At 44.1% G+C, this 16,893-nt stretch overlaps 2 protein-coding genes across 12 annotated transcripts in view; both read left to right on the plus strand.

Annotated features, from left to right (window-relative positions):
* LOC139260279 (transforming acidic coiled-coil-containing protein 2-like) overlaps positions 1–8,717 on the plus strand; it is a 179,204-nt gene extending 170,487 nt beyond the window's left edge. For all 4 annotated transcript variants that reach the window (XM_070876688.1, XM_070876689.1, XM_070876690.1 and 1 more), the window contains 3 exons: positions 5,857–5,963; positions 6,667–6,787; positions 8,154–8,717. In XM_070876688.1, coding sequence (XP_070732789.1) covers positions 5,857–5,963; positions 6,667–6,787; positions 8,154–8,219 — 294 coding nt within the window. In that variant the 3' untranslated portion in view covers positions 8,220–8,717. The remainder of the gene's footprint in view (positions 1–5,856; positions 5,964–6,666; positions 6,788–8,153) is intronic.
* A 2,517-nt stretch (positions 8,718–11,234) lies between these two features.
* Positions 11,235–16,893, plus strand: part of btbd16 (BTB (POZ) domain containing 16) — a 183,470-nt gene continuing 177,811 nt past the window's right edge. For all 8 annotated transcript variants that reach the window (XR_011592757.1, XR_011592758.1, XR_011592759.1 and 5 more), the window contains exon 1: positions 11,235–11,498. Coding sequence is in view for 5 of the 8 variants with exons in the window: in XM_070876693.1 (XP_070732794.1) it covers positions 11,371–11,498 (128 nt within the window). In the remaining 3 variants the exon portion in view is untranslated. The remainder of the gene's footprint in view (positions 11,499–16,893) is intronic.

Raw genomic sequence — 16,893 nt, forward strand, 5'->3', positions numbered from 1 at the left:
GGGGGAAGATAGATTATGAAAGTAAACTAGCACGAAATATAAAAATAGATAGTAAAAGTTTCTACAGGTACATAAAAAGGAAAAGAGTGGCTAAAGTAAATGTTGGTCCCCTAGAGGATGAGACTGGGGAATTAATAATGGGGTATAGGGAAATGGCAGAGACTTTGAACAAATATTTTGTATCGGTCTTCATGGTAGAAAACACTAAAAACATCCCAATAGTGGATAATCAAGGTGCTATAGGGAGGGAGGAACTTAATAGTGTTATATATGCATGTTTGTTTATTGTGTGATGTCTGTAACACTGTTATGCAACACTGAATGTACCCTTACACTGTACACACCTTACCTGTACACCAGAGGGTGCTGCTGCTGGAGAGTATAAAAAGGAGCTCACAGCTTGGTGTCCTCACTCGAGGAGCTGCAAATAAAGGACTACAGGTCTACACAGTTTTAGTATCATACCCTGCCTCGTGGAGTCATTACTAAAGGTGTCTACATAGACTACAACTGGCGACGAGGATACGAGATCACGAACTACACGCTCAGCATGTCTAATTTCAGCAATTTACAGAGGGGGAAGATTGGGACACTTTTGTAGAAAGATTGGAACATTTCTTTAAAGCCAACGACCTGGATGGGGACACACTGGCTACACGACCGAACAAGCGCAGGGCCATTCTGTTTCGCAGTTGTGGGCCCACCATCCATTGTCTCGTCAGGGACTTGCTAGCCCCAGCGAAGACAACCACCAAAAGCTATGAGGAACTGATAACACTCATACAGGAACAACTAAAACCGAAAGAAAGCATCCTCACAGCCAGGCACCGGTTCTACACTTACTGGTGACCTGAAGGCCAAGAAATTGCTAAGTATGCTGCACACCTAAGAAGACTAGCTGCACCGTGTGATTTTGGTGACCACCTTAATGAGGCACTAAGCGACATATTTGTCATTGGAATCAGACACAATTCTGCACAAGTTGCTCTCTGCCGACATCTCGGTCACCCTGCAGAAAACAATTCAAGTGAGCCAGGCTTTCATAGTTTCGGCCGGCGACTCCAGGCGAATACTGACCCAGGACTCTAAACCGACGAGCGCAGTGTACCACATGGATACTTCGAAAGGCAGGAAGGCTTCCCAGAGTCCAGCAACCCTGAATCCGCCACATGGGGCAAACCGGATGGCCCTGTGCTGGCACTGTGCAGAAAACCACAGGGCCCACCAGTGCCACTACAAACACTATGCATGCAAAGAGAAAGGGCACCTTCAAAGAATGTGCAGAAAAAGCTGTACTCACCACGTCTCCGATTAGTTGGCTGATCACCTGGGCTGCGACACCGATGAAGGTGAAGTTGCTCAAACCCTGGAAGAAGAGTATGGAGTCTATACCTGATCCACCGAAAGTTCTCCGTGGACGATGGAAGTAGTCATCGACAGGGTCCCAGTTTCCATGGAGATCGACACGGGTGAGCCAGTCTGTGATGAGCCAAACGACCTTTGAAAAACTTTGGATAAATCCCGCCAATCGACCAAAACTGTCTCCTGTTCAAGCGCAGCTGCTCACCTACAACAAAGGTAAAATCCAAATCGTTGGCAGCGCGGACGTCCAGGTCTCCCAGGGCGGCATGTTGAACAAACTCCCCCTGTGGATCGTTGCCGGTGATGGTCCCACGCTACTGGGAAGGAATTGGATGAACCTGGTCCAAATCAGTTGAAGTGGCAACGGCCTCTGGGCTCCAGCAATCGACATCGGACATGGATCCATCGCTGCATCCAGAGATCCCACCGTCCAGCTCGACTGCGCGGTGACGACTCCACAACACCACGGCGAAATCTCCAGGACCAAAGATATAAACTCCACTTTCCAGGCCAGGGCAGGACTCCATGAGTTGAACATCGTCGAAAGAAGTGGATTCCCGACATCCAGGGCCGAACCTGTGGAAGAAAAGACCACCACAGCCTACCTGAAGGAGAGCCAGAAGATGAGGAGAAGAACCTGCAATCAAAATGGCCACAGCCTTACCACGAGGGGCAGCGTTGGAGGAGCAACATGTGGCACCGAGCGGCCAATCGGATTGGAAGGCTCCCTTAAAGAAGACCGGAAACCAAAGAAATTTAAAGGGACAATTTCAACTAAATGAGGACAAGGACTTTAAAGCTAAAGATGCAATAAAAGGGTGCAAGTATGAAAATGTATGCAATGTAACCATGCATTGTGATGCTGGTGTAACTAATGTGACAAATGAGATGAATGCATGTGTCAGTAAGGTTAAGAACAAGTTTGTTATGCTTGATAATTATGACAGAGTTTGAAATGCCCAATGTAAATATGTCTGGTGAGACCATGACACCCAAAAGTGATGCAAATGCTATAATGCAGGCTTGACTATGTGTGATCAGAGCCAAGGTGCCATGTATACTGGTAGGACACTGTTAAAGGACATTGGGTCCTACAGGGACCATGCTGATGCTAATGGAATCCCCCTGTAGGAGACCCCCAGGTCCAGCAGGCTACCTGACCATGTAGCCTGGACCTTTGGAACAAATGTGATGCTCCTTGAAGGACACACACACACCCAGTGGGAGCAGACCCACTACAGGGACAGTGGTCAATGGGCAGCACAGCCACCACCAATGGCAACCTGCACCAGACCAGCCCTGCACCCCCTGGCCACGAGGGCCAACATCAGGAGCATGAGGTCAATACCCTCCAGCTGCCCTGGCAAACCCTAGGATGATCTGACCCTCATCCCAATTGATGGACAAGGAGCCCACCCAGTCCTGTAGCCCTGCCCACCACCACACAATTACCCACATCACAGTGTATACACCCCACCTACTGCTGCTGTGGCTATCCCCCTGAGGGACAGTGACACCCACATGGTCTGTGTGTGAAGGAGGGGAAACATATGAGGCCAGCCTCAAGCACAGGAGTCACACCTGGCACCCACACAACCTCACCAAAACTTCCCATAGCCCATTACTGATCACCTCCCCAGGTCATGACAATAAGGATATTAAAAATGCTTAGGGGGGAGTGTTGTTATATATGCATGCTTGTTTATTGTGTGATGTACACTGTTGGTAACCCAGTATAAAAAGGAGCTCACAGCTTGGTGTCCTCACTCGAGAAGCTGCAAATAAAGGACTACAGGTCTACACAGTTTTAGTATCATACCCTACCTTGTGGAGTCATTACTAAAGATGTCTACATACACTACAAATACAATCAGTCACTAAAGAAGTAGTACTTGGTAAATCAATGACAGCATTGTTTTATGAAGGAGAAATTTGCTGGAATTCTTTGAGGATGTAACGAGCAGGGTGGATAAGGGGGAACCAGTGGATGTGGTGTATTTGGATTTCCAGAAGACATTCGATAAGGCACCACATGAAAGGTTACTGCACAAGATAAACGTTCATGGGGTTGGGGGTAATATATTAGCATGGATAGAGGATTGGCTAACTAATAGAAAACAGAGAGTTGGGATAAACGGGTCATTTTCCGGTTGGCAAACCGTAACTAGTGGGGTGCCGCAGGGATCGGTGCTGTGGTCTCAACTATTTACAATCTATATTAAAGACTTGGATTAAGGGACCGAGTGTAATGTAGCCAAGTTTGCTGATAACACAAAGATGGGTGGGAAAGCAAATTGTGAGGAAGAGACAAAAAATCTGCAAAGGGATATAGACAGGCTAAGTGAGTGAGCAAAAATTTGGCAGATGGAGTACAATGTGGGAAAATGTGAGGTTATCCACTTTGGCAGAAAAAAATAGAAAAGCAAATTATAATTTAAATGGAGAATAATTGCAAAGTGCTGTAGTACAGAGGGACTTGGGGGCCCTTGTGCATGAAACACAAAAAGTTAGTATGTAGGTACAGCAAGTATTCAGGAAGGCAAATGGAATGTTGGCCTTAATTGCAAGGGGTTAGAGGATAAAAGCAGAGAAGTCCTGCTACAACTGTACAGGGTATTGGTGAGGCCACACCTACAGTACTGCGTACAGTTTTGGTCTCCGTATTTAAGTAAGGATATACTTGCATTGGAGGCTGTTCAGAGAAGGTTCACTCGGTTGATTTTGGAGATGAGGGGGTTGACTTATGAAGAGAGGTTGAGTAGGTTGAGCTTATACTCATTGGAGTTCAGAAGAATGAGACATGGTCTTATCAAAACATATAAGATAATGAGGGGGCTGGACAAGGTGGATGCAGAGAGGATATTTCCACTCATAGGGGAAACTAAAACTAGGGGGCACAGTCTCAGAATAAGGGGCCGCCCATTTAAAACTGAGATGAGGAGGAATTTCTTCTCTGTGGGTTGTAAATTTGTGGAATTCTCTGCCCCAGAGAGCTGTGGAGCCTGGGTCATTGAATATATTTAAGGCGGAGATAGACAGATTTTTGAGCGTTAAGGGTTATGGGGAGCAGGCAGAGAAGTGGAGCTGAGTCCATGATCAGATCAGCCATGATTTTATTAAATGACGGAGCAGGCTCGAGGGGTCAAATGGCCTATTCCTGTTCCTATTTCTTATGTTCTTATTAGCGCTCACTGATGTTAAGGAGTAAATCAGACAGCAACTTCCACACATGCGCAGTTAATAGCGGAAATTAGGAAAATGTCAGATTTCCCCTGCTCTTCCACAAGCTTCACTTTTAACAGTTTCTCGCCAAGAGACTTGACATTCAAATACATGAAGGAGAGTGATATTGCAGTATTTACCCACTAAACATGCAAGAAAAAGTTAGAACTTGTGCATTCAAGTGTAAGTGAATTCACTGAAAATTTACTTTAACACAAGTGTGGAGTCTCATTCCTTCAGATTTTAATTATTGTTGGAGGTTTTTTTAAATTAAATGTCTTTTTTAACTTTTTCTTTGTCGCTTTCATCTCTCTCCCTCTCCCTTAACCCTATTTTTCTGTACATGATTTGACATTGAATTAAGTAATCTAACCTCCACATCCTGATTTAGCCTCTGCATGTCTCAGTAAGGATTCTTCAATCTGATTGGTTGAAGAAACACGCTGTTGCTTGCTCTGTTCACACAGGTCTCAGATCTCCTGTAGAGGGTGACGTGTTGCTTTGTCTGTTGATGACCACAAATTACAATGTAAAAGCCTGTGGAAATTCTGTGGGCAAGTGTTAGCATAATGAATGGCGAGCACCGTTCATTTGCTGCTGGCCGCAAAATCCAGGCCAATAGGAATGCCAAAGTTCATATTTCTAGAACTCTTCACTTTGGAGTTTACAAAACATTGGATATGAAACCAAAGACAATTTTAGCTTTCATGCTGTTTACTAATTTTGCCACTGATTTCTGACTGAAGTATAGATTTCCTATATATTCTCTAGAGTTTAGAAGAATTCAAGGTGACCTCATTGAATATATAAAATTCTTGAAGGGTTTGACAGAGTGGATGCTGGGAGGATTCTTCTCTAGTTGGGGAGTCTAGACTTGGGGATCACGGTCTCAGAATAAGGGGTCGGCCATTTAGGACTGAGATGAGGAGAAATTTCTTCACTCAAAGTGTTGCGAATTTTTGGAATTCTCCACCCAAGAGAGCTGAGGATGCTTAGGCGTTGAGTATATTCAAGACAGAGGTCAATAGATTTATGTATACTAAGGGAATCGGGAAGGTGATGGAGCAGCCTCAAAGGGCCGAATGGCCTACTGCTGGTATATGTTCTTATGTTCCTGTAAGTGACTTCACTCAGATCAACATGCAAAACAATATGCACAGTGTGTGCTGAAAGTAGTTACTTTCCAAGGTCTGCCTAAAAGGCTACTTTGAGGAAATGTATTTTCTTGTTGTATCTATTGTGATCTTCAGGCCAATTACTTATTTTTGGCAGAATGAGGAAGTGTTGAAGAAATGTGCCCAAGAGTACCTTGCCCGAGTAAAGAAAGAAGAACAGCGGTACCATGCTCTCAAAATCCATGCAGAGGAGAAACTCGACAAGTAAATACTCTTTCCTCCTGTTATATTTTGTACTCCATTTAGGGGTAGTACACAACAGTTGAAACTAGGAGAGATTAAATAATTTATGTTGGCTTCAGTACGCACAATTGAACCGCATTATGTCGGTGCAAATGGATGAAAAATTTATATAATCGAGCTGACTATCTAACCACTTGGGCTGGCATTGACGTATAGATTTTGAGACAATGTGAGGAATTTACATTCTTGCATTTATTTTTGTTTTTGCCCTTGTCTGTATAACATTGAAAACAAGTGTGATATGAAAAGTATTCTATACAATAACATTAATTATGAAGTTACTGTTGAATCTCTGGTCTTCAGATATCTTACAGCAGTAATACTATGATGTGTATAAATTGTTAAGTGCAATTTGTAGCCTAGTGACCCACAGCAAATTTTAAATGTTTTGTATTTTACAAATTGCAGAGCAATACATTCATATTCCCTGTCTCAAATTTTAATTAATAATTGGAACCAACTCGCATTAAATACTGAAGCAGATTAACACATATTTTACTTATTATAACCCTCATTAAAACCTTTCTTTTAATTATCTCTTTGTGTATACTATTATTGACTATATACATAAATGACTTGGAGTTAGCAATTGATGGAACAATGTTGATATTTTTTAAAACTGACAGCGATACACAAATTCACTGAAAAACCATTTGAATTTTAGAGCCAATGCTGAGATCGCCCAAGTACGAGCCAAGTCCAAATCAGAGCAGACAGCTTTTCAAGCCAGTTTACGGAAAGAACAGATGAAAGTTGAGTCACTGGAGAAAACCTTAGAACAGAAGGTAATTAACTATGTATTTGGAGTGAATGCCTTTTCAACATTTAACTTTTGAGCAATATTTTGAAATGTAACTTCTGCTGTTGGCAGAACTTTATCATGTTGGTGTGTAGCTAAATCCCAGTTGGCCACTACACTTATCTTCTGAGATGCCCGCATTTGTGTTGCCAAATTGTATTTCTATTCTTGGTTTTCTTTGAAATCTATGGGTACAGTTATACTGAGCAAAGGGAATTGAGAAGTATTCAATCTTGAGTTAAATGTAAGTATGGAGAGCCAATTTATATAAGTGCCCTAAGGTGGCCATCAGTCCGTGAATCTGTCATCAGTTTTCATCTCCACGCATGGTTCCCACATGACTTCACAACATTGCATGTTAACGGAAATTTCAGCTTTAAACCTAGCTGTTTAAAGTCTGCATTTTGATTGTAAAAGGGGATTTTGCACTTGCATAAGATCCTCAGCTACTGAAGGTTTCATTTTCAGATACTGAGTGTGCAGAGGAGTCAGATCACTGATCCATACTCCCAATTTCAACATCAAATAAATCATTTTGCTGCAATGCAGTGTAAGCTTTATTTGGAGTATAAGCTTTCTCTTTATTGCCTGTATTTTGTTCTAGTTGTACATAGTTCAGGGGGCAGGGGGATGGGTTATTTTATAAAATCTATGAAGTTTATCATTTTCAAATTTAAAGGCATTAATGAGTAACCAGCATTAAAGTATATTTTATTTTAATACAATGGTCTGGTCGAAGCAAAAATGAAAATCCTGTCCTTATTATGCCCTAATCTTTCTGCGAAAGCAGATAAGCACAACCTAATCCCAATTTTAAAACCAAATACTCAGAGTGAATCTTGTATTGGGTGGCCCATGGGTAGCCAGGAGTCTACTGAAGTGCTTTCTGGGGTCCACTTATCTGCTGAAATATGGTCCGCACATAACAGTCAGAAATCTTAAAGGAACTTTTCATTCATCGAGCTTATTAGTGAGATATTTACATGGAGGCTCCTGTTCTTTTCATTTGGAGTTTTGCCTTTTTAATTAACCTCATTCACAGGACTAAATAGAATCCTGTAAATATGCATTTCAAGCAGCAACCGTGCGGCAAATACACCGTGGTGCCATCAGCTGCAGGATTCCCTGAGTGGGTGCTCTAGAAAATAGGGCTCTCCTGAGCAAAGATTTTTTAACCTGTTTATTGCTGCACAATTTGTTTTCTTAATGAACGCTGCATAGATTTCTGAGAATAGCTGTGAATAGATATACTTGTGTGTGTCGTCTTCAGGGTGGTAATTTAAAAGCAGCGTAAGTTGTGCCTCCTCTTAAGCCTGGAAAGTGTACATTCAATGTTTCTCATTCCTTTTCAGAATAAGGAAGTAGAAGAACTGACAAAAATCTGTGATGAACTGATTGCCAAAATGGGGAAGAGTTAATGTTGCCTAATGTTTTTTAATCGGGGGAAAATACTGAGTGCAATAAAGCCAGTGGTGCAGTAATGTTGGCTGACCTATGTGGACATTGGGGTTTACACCACATTTTCAATGCACTATTTCTCTTTCCACTGAGGACTGTTTAATGTATGTAGCATTCAAATGGCCCATGGAGGTTTTCCTTTTACTGTCTGCTGTATTGTAGTATGGCACATGACAAGTTGATATGAGTTCCTGTATCAGGGAGATTGGTTCTTTAATGATTAGATGAGATGCGTTAGATATTGAGACTGATTTTTATTTTGTTCTTTTTATGGGCTCCCATGCATTGTGTCTTCAAAGTTTCAATTTACTGTACATTACATTACTGCAAGAGAACTCTTGCCAATTTTCAGTGAAGCCTTAAGAGTCTAGACTTGATTTGCATTATGGATTTGTAAAAATGCATGTGTGTCAATGAAGTTCTCTATATTGTAAATAAAATTTAGTTTAAAATCACAATTGCTGTGTTATTTTTTTTAAATGAATGCTTTTTAATTTTATTTTGGAGCAGTCTATGCAACATTCACTCCTCGGGAAACCTATTGCAGTGTTTGAGATAGCTGCAACTTTTCAGACTCTGCAAAGGTTTTTGCTGTGATACTGACACCTATTCAGATTGCGGTTGATTTTTTTTTCAGATGTTGGACCTTAAAAAATAATGTGATAGATAATCATGCTGACATTGGGTTTGGGCGGTTCTCTTTTCCACCACACCTATCTCAATGTTGCTGCACAAGTCTCGTCAGTAGCCCAGTTCCTCTAGCAATAAAAATGTTAGAACATCTCAATTGATTTCCACCTGTTGGTGTTTTTGACACTTACTGCCATGTATATATCAGAATTCTAGACATACAAGTCTCAGTTGCAGTATACCTTTCCCACAGTTTTAATATTGTGGTAGCATTTCTATTGGTGAAAAATTGCAAATAAAGTCATATTGGGCTAAATTAATTTTTGTCAAGTAACACTTTTGAAAAGCTGACAGACATATAAATCAGTCAAAGCAACACTAAACTGGATACATAAAGAGGTAAACTCAGTGAGAGAATAGAAATATGCCATTTGTTGCTATCCTGGGGCCAACATCCTCCAGGAGAGGAATTGTAGGTGTCCAGTAAAGGACTATTGGGAGAAGAGTGCATTTAAGGGAAAAACCCCAGTTGCCATAACCGAGAGTGTTTATTTATTGCAACGTGCACTGTGTTCCGATGGTGTTCTGATGGAGCAGGCCGGGGAGCGGAAGGAGCAGCATGGCGGCCTGGCCCAGCAGGCTGAGTGGCCCCCGGCCTGTGACCACGACCGAAGCAGGCCGGGGAGCGGAAGGAGCAGCGTGGCGGCGTACCACTCTAGGGAGCAGCACGTGCTGGAGCAGGAGAGCAACGGCAGTGAAGAGGGACGAAACCAAGATCCAGGTCAGTGATTGGAGCGTGGACAGGTACAGCAGGAGCTGCGAGGTCGGGCGAAGGAGCGGCGAGAGATTGCAGAGGGACATGATCGGGGCCCAGGAGAGGCGTGAGTTCGGGGCCCAGGGGCAGCACGGGCCAGCCCACACTATGATATGTGTGCACACTAGGTCTGTGCAGCAGAGCAGGTCTCCAGTCACGTTGGTTAATCCTTGCCACTGGACCAAGACCGAGTGGTCAAGCCCGTGTGGTGGCTGGTGTGCAACGTCACCTCACGTTAAAAAAAATCCAGGCACAGGCATCTTCCACCCTTCAGGATGTAGTTCGGGACCTGGAATATTAGGTCCTTCAACACCTGTGAACTTTTTGACATGGAAGCAAGTCATCCTCGATTCGAGGGACTGGCTATGATGATGATGACCTGGGCTTAACAGGAGAACTGTGTACAGGCATTAAAGTTTTCCAAAGAAGCAAAAGGGTAGCAACTAATGTAATGAATGTTTCTGTTACTAAGTTACTTCATACGTCTTGTGGTAGGGAGGGGGTAGATGACATGGTTCTTGGCCTTTAGGCAAGGCACAATTGCACCTGCAATGAAGAGGTGATGTGCACTGTTCAGAACAGTAATTTGCATAGATACATGGCAAAATGTTTGGAGAGACGGCAACAATTTGCTGGGGGAGCGGGGGGGCAAATGAAGGTCCGAGCAAAAATTCAGAGAAGGGGTACTCAATGGATAACTGGTGTAAGGGCATGCAGTTATCAGGAGAGCACGGTGGGCACCTCCCTCGATCTCTGGTGCACAATACTGTAGAGAAAAGGTAAATGTTAATCTTTCGGCACAGCACCCATTCATGACTTGCACAAGGTTGCAAGTCTCGGTTTATTGGACACAATCTGCTTATGGAAAACTGGCTCATGCTGTTAACTCGATTAAAAAGTGGTTGGAGAAAGCCAACTCATAGCAGTCACCATGGGCACGGGGAAGGGGGTGTTTAAAAAAAAAATTATTTTTACCAGAAACTTGGTGGTGAACAGATTGTTTCCCTTCTCCTTTATAGCTTGTCTAGCCTTCCCTTAGATGCATCTATACTATTCGCTTCAATATTCTCACCACTCTAGGTAAAGAAGGTCTTTCTGAATTGCCTATTTGATATCTTGGTGACCAGCCTATATTGATGGCCTCTAGTTTTGCTCTTCCCCACAAGTGGAAACACTCCCGCTGTATCTACTCTATCAGAACCTTTCATAATGTCAAAGACCTCCATGCGGTCACCCCTCAGCCTGTTCTTCCTTTCCTGATTGTAAATCTAGTAAGAAATGTTGCGGCCGTGTGCATGTGCATTGGTCGAAGAGAATGCAGAAGTGAGAACATTTGGTAATGCATAACGCGCTTTGCTTATGGCAGGAAGTAGCGCTGGCCTCAGGTGTCGGTGCCCGGGGCGCGGTTCCAGGAGCTGGCGCGAGGTTTGAGGCTGTCTTCTCGTTTCCACGGCGACCGCGTCTCTAGTCTCTATGGAAACCAGTATCACGTGCCGACGGGGCGCTTGTTTCACATCGGCAAAGCAGGCCGAGTGAAGGTGCCAACACAGCTGCTGGGGATGGTCTGGAGTCTTTAACAGTGAGGAGGAGGGAGCGAATAAAAATTAGTAGCGGTCAGGGGGGAGAGGGGATTGAAGAAAGGCGGCGGCGGCGGCGGCAGCAGCAGCATGGCGGACAGCCCCAGATACTCCAATGAAACGTGCACGAAACTTGAGCGGCAGATTTCGGCGCTGCAGCTGACCTACAATCCCAGGCCGCCGCCCAAATCTCGCAAAACCGCGGCCAGGAGCTCAGCGTAAGTCAAGCGATTCTCTTGTGTGGCGACAGAGCGGGACTTTGTTCTGTTCCAGCAGCTGCCTGAAGTTCTTCTCACGCTCCCAGCAAACCGGTCGGTGCTGGGGAGCTGCACACAGGGCCACCAATCCCAGTCACCAGTATAAAGCCAAATTACACACACAAATGCTAGTTCGTTCTTTCTAATGGAGAACTGCTTGGACACACCTTGTAACATCACAAATTTCACCAATAATACAGAAGCAGAATACTGCGGATGCTGGAAATCTGAAATAACAGAAAATCAACAGATGCTGCCTGAACTGCTGAGTGTTTCTAGCATTTTCTGTTCTTTCAACGTATATTTATCGACCTGAATGGTTTATTTTCTGGTAGAATTTTATGGTCAGTAGCTTGCAACAATACTACTACTAAATGCTCATGTATTTGATCTGCCAAGTAAATATGAATGTATTGTAGTTTTTTTTTTATTCCTAAAATTGATCTGTCGTTTTTCTGAGAAGGCTTGTTTCGTGGGATAGTTGGAATGTGATAGAGAACTTTAAAAAAAATTCATATAGTTAAAGACTTCACCCCTTTAGCAGCTATGTCACAACTCCTCCAGAGGGGTTATTCCCAATTGTGTATTTGCTTATTTCATACTTTAAGAACCACTACTTTTTCAATTTCGTAAAATAATTACTTTTAATTATCTTGAAACACAGTCAATTGATCATTTCTGTGATATAATATTGTTTGTGAAAGCAAAGATGCTGTTATGAGGGATCGGCGCGATGCTTTCCACAGTTGAATAGCCCGCCGGTCCACTCGGTGACCATAAAGTTGAGAATATGATATGAGCCGGGCCCGCTGCGGAAGTGAGCCCAGCCCTGGATGGCCATGTGTGCCCGGGGAACTGGCGCCGCCGGTGGCCTAGTTCTTACCCTCGTCTCCCTCCTCTTCCACCTGGTCGACCCAGCTGGGCTTGAAGTCAAAATCCATGGCGCCGTCAACCGAGCGCAGCCGCACTGAGGGACCGAGGCTCGGTGGGGAGAGAGAGGGAGCCCTCACTTGGAGATTGAGGGAAGGGGAGAGGGGGAAGAGGAGAAAGGGTGAGGAGGGGCGGGGGGGGAAGAGGGAAGGTTGGAAGGAGGAGGGGTGAGTGAGTTAGTTAGTTCGGGGCTCCGTGCAGCAGAGCTGGTCTCCTGGTTAATCCTGGCCACTGGAACAAGACCTAGCTCTGTCAAGCCTATGGTGGCTGGTGTGCAACGGCCACCACATGTTAAAAAAATCCACGCACAGGCATCTTCCACCCTTCAAGATGTAGTTTGGGAACTGGAATATTAGATCCTTCATTGAAACACGTGAACTCATCCTTTTTGGCGTGGAAGCAAGTCATCCTTGATACGAGGGACTGCCTATGATGATGATGTTTTGACAATCTAGGAAAGCTGTTTGATTTCAACTCAATAACGTCGAGTAATAAATGCTGTAGAAGGAGTTATAAAGCTGTAATTCAATAGATTATTGGAAGACAAATGCTCGGCCTGATCAGAACACTTCCAAAAGAAAACCCCACTTCTCTCAGGCATTTGACAGTAAAGCACACATCACTATTCTACAATGCCGCAGCACAAGTTTCTATGAGCATGTAACCAAGAAAGGGCTGGAAAACAAATAGGTGCCATGATTTTTAATTACACCCATATTCAATGAATCAGTTGCAATATGTCACTGAGAAAATCAGGAATGTCTGTCAGAAATTTTAGACCAGAACTCACATCTATGTAATTTGACTGTCCCCTTGCTATGTTATCTGGTATTCTTTTACTCCACCTGCCAGATCAGATGCATTCTGAACTGTTGTAATATATTAATGAAGATTCCAAAATAGCTGCACTTTGCCTTTTTGTAATTAAATTTTAGGAAAGCATTTGAAGTAAAGTTGGATTTATTTTCTTAATTTTATGACATTAACTGCTTTTTAAATCCTACATAGGTTACAGAAAGCTTTTCCATGCAATCCCAACATGTTTTGGCAATTTTATGACCTGCCAAATTTGTAAAATATTCTTAAAGATAAAAAAAATCCTGAGACTCAATAACATTATTAAGCTTAAAATGACAGATGTTGCCTCCGGAAGCAAAGACACAGCAGGCATGAAGGAAAAAGAACTCCGGGAATCTACCTGTGAAAGAAATATTCTGACATGGAGCAATCAATCCAATTGCTGATGCTAGACCTGATAAGCGCACATCTAAAGGAATGCACCACTCCTCCCTGGACTCTGAAGGTTGTACACAAAGGAAGATCAGCCATGATCTCATTCAAAGACGGAACAGGCTCGAGGGGCTAAATAGCCTACTCTTCTTCCTATGGGGTCAAGTTTCAGGCCGTACCTAGAATGGCGCAGCCCCGACATGGACGCCCGTTTTAGCGCGACAAAAATGTACCTTGCAATTCTCGGGCTCCCTGCAGGTCCCTCGGAGCTCAGCGCGGCGCGCAGACATCAGTGGGGAGCAGAGCCACAGAGTCGTGCCAATTCTGCAAGTGCAGGGGGGCGAGGCTAAGTCAAATGAGAGAACGTCATGCCGGCAGCCGTGCGCGTTGGAGCCCATAAATATTGGCACTCGGCCATTTTTAAAGAATTTGTCTCGTGGACCTCTGGAAAGGCTTGGGATTGAATTTTGGTGATTTTTTGGTGTTTGAAGAAGTGCTTTTAGCAGCACTGATGAAGAAATCACCTGCTGAAATCAGTGAGTGCTGCTTTTCACTGCTAACCTTCAAGAACAGATGCTGCATAGGTGCATGCAAATTAAGGACTCTGTGTTTTGAAAAATAAGAGTGTCAATTCAATACAGCAATGGAACAACGTCCACCGAGAACAAAGAATTTCTTGCATGAGGAAGTGGAGATATTAGTCAACTTCATTGAGCAGAGATGGCAGGAGCTAGATACCAGCAACAGAGGTTGCATAAAAGTGCCACCTAAAGAAATGAAGAAACGTTGGAACCAAGTTCCAGAAGATTACTGCGCAGTGGTGCATACCATGAGATCTGGAAGCCAGTGTAAAAAGAAATGGCACGACCTTGGTCAAGTAGTTAGTGTAAGTAATATTTTCATTTTTTAATGTAATCGTAATTGTAACGTGACTATCTGTATGTCCCACCCTGCAGAAAGACGCACTCTGTAAAAAGTTATATTTTACTCTTTGCAGAAGAAATTGGCTCACAACAAAAGGGAAGCAACTCGAACAGGAAGAGGCACGCCCAATCTGCATCCACTGACACCCTTGGAACAGAGGGTAGTTGCTATGAAGAGTCGTACATGGAGAAAAGCAATTAGTACAGCACAAGCTGGGCCCGCACGCGAGGAAGAGGGTAAGTCCTGAAAATGTATCGTGGCCCTTCAAATCAACCTGCTGCCTGACCTGCTATGTGTGAGAATACTCATGCCACCCATCCTGCCCCCTCCCTTGCTGTTAAACATTTGACTGCTCTGATGTATCTTGCAGAACATGATGATGCTGCCAACCCTGAGGATCCTGAAGATACAGAACAAGAACCCGTACAACCAGATGCGGACGATCCAAACTGGATGATGGCGGCGATGACTGACTGTCTATGGGGAAAGCTTCCAAATTAATGTTTATGAGCCCCCATTAAGGGGCATCAGAGTTTCAACCCCTTGCATAGGTTCTGGTTCCACCTTCCATGGTTTTCATTCCGATGTTGTGGGTCCCAGTGGTGCTGCTGGTGTAATTCAGCAGTTTACAGCCAGTGCACCACCGTCCGAGCCTGCGCTTCCCACTCGCATAGGTTCTGGTTCCACCTTCCATGGTTTTGATTCCGACGTTGCGGGTCCCAGTGGTGCTGGTGATATAATGGAGCAGTTTACACCCATTCACCCACCATCCAGGCCCAAGGCTTGCACTCGAGTACTGTTGTCTGGAACACAGAGCACCCCACCGTCCCAGCCCACGCCTCCCAGTGTAGTGGTGCCGCGAGGCAGACCCAGGCAGAGGAGAAAGAGATTGGAGACACGCTCTCCTGAGATGCAGCGTGCAACAGATGCAGCTCAGGTTGTGGCATTGGGTATGGAGACCAATGAGCTTACCCGATCACTCATCGGTAGCGTCAGTGCAGTGGGTGAAGAGGTGACAGTCCTGACGGGAAAAATAGCAGGAATGACACTGGAACTTAGGGAGGGAATGTCCGAGGGAGTGCAATCGATGGCACAGGCCGTCAGGGAGGGCATGCAAATGATGGCACAGGCCATCATGAAGGTAGCTGCTGCAATAAGGGCACACAGCCCCATCAATCAAATGACACCCCCATGAAGAAGTGAACATTCACAGATGTGGATGAGAGGTGAGAGATGGTTGCAGCCTTTCTTTGCTGCTTTTGTTCTTGTTCTTGATGTAGCTATAGTAGCGTTTTTCAAATTGAAATTGTTTAGTAAGTTTTGTAACTTTACAACTTGTAAGTGATTTTAGGGTTTTTAAGTGATCTTATAATGTAAATGCTCTCACATTTTGTATCTTATTTAATTTTGCACCTAAAAAGTGATCCTGAATTCCAAGTGATCTTAAGTGTATAAGATTTTTCACCTTGAAATTGTTTTGTAACTTTACAACTTGTAAGTGATCTTAAAGTTTTTAAGCGATCTTCAAGGGTCATATTAAAAAGTGAAGTTTGATACAACAAATATTTTATTACAGTGACGTTAACTTTTCAATAAAATATTTTTTCATTAAAACTGTATCATGTTCCTACGTTGTGTTGTGTTAATGGAACAACTCCAAAGAATAAACATGTCCATGCGCAACAGTGGTCGCAGAGCCCTCAGGCATCAGTAATTGAAGCGTTCACGGATGAGCTGGTGGCGCATGGCTCGAGCAATCGTTAAAGGAGCACGATGGACGGCCCTCCTCCGACCTCTTGCTCCGGCATCAGGTATTTGCATGCTTTCCTGATCGTCGTCATCATCATCCTCATCCTGCTCTTCCAAAATACTATCATCAGGCACTGGACTCTCACGTGTGTCTTCTGGTTCCACTACCAGCTCCTGCTGCCTCATGATGGCTAAGTTATGGAGCATGCAGCACACAACAGTGAAGTGACCGACAATCTGAGGAGAGTATTGCAAGTGGTCTCCGGAATGGTCCAGGCATCGGAAACGCTGTTTCATTATGCCAATGGTCCTCTCAATGATGCTGCACGTCGCAATGTGCACCATGTTGCATTGACAGTCAGCTTCCGTCTGTGTCACGCATAGGTGCGTCATGAGCCAGGTGGTCAGCCGTACTCTTTGTCTCCCAGTCGCCAGCTCTGCCCTTCCGACTGCTGCTCAAACACTGTCGCGTAGGATGAACGCATCATGGGTGCTGCCAGGGTATCTCGCATCGACTGACATG

The sequence above is a fragment of the Pristiophorus japonicus genome, chromosome 3 (assembly GCF_044704955.1).
Source record: "Pristiophorus japonicus isolate sPriJap1 chromosome 3, sPriJap1.hap1, whole genome shotgun sequence".
NCBI classification, from domain to species: Eukaryota; Metazoa; Chordata; class Chondrichthyes; family Pristiophoridae; genus Pristiophorus; species Pristiophorus japonicus.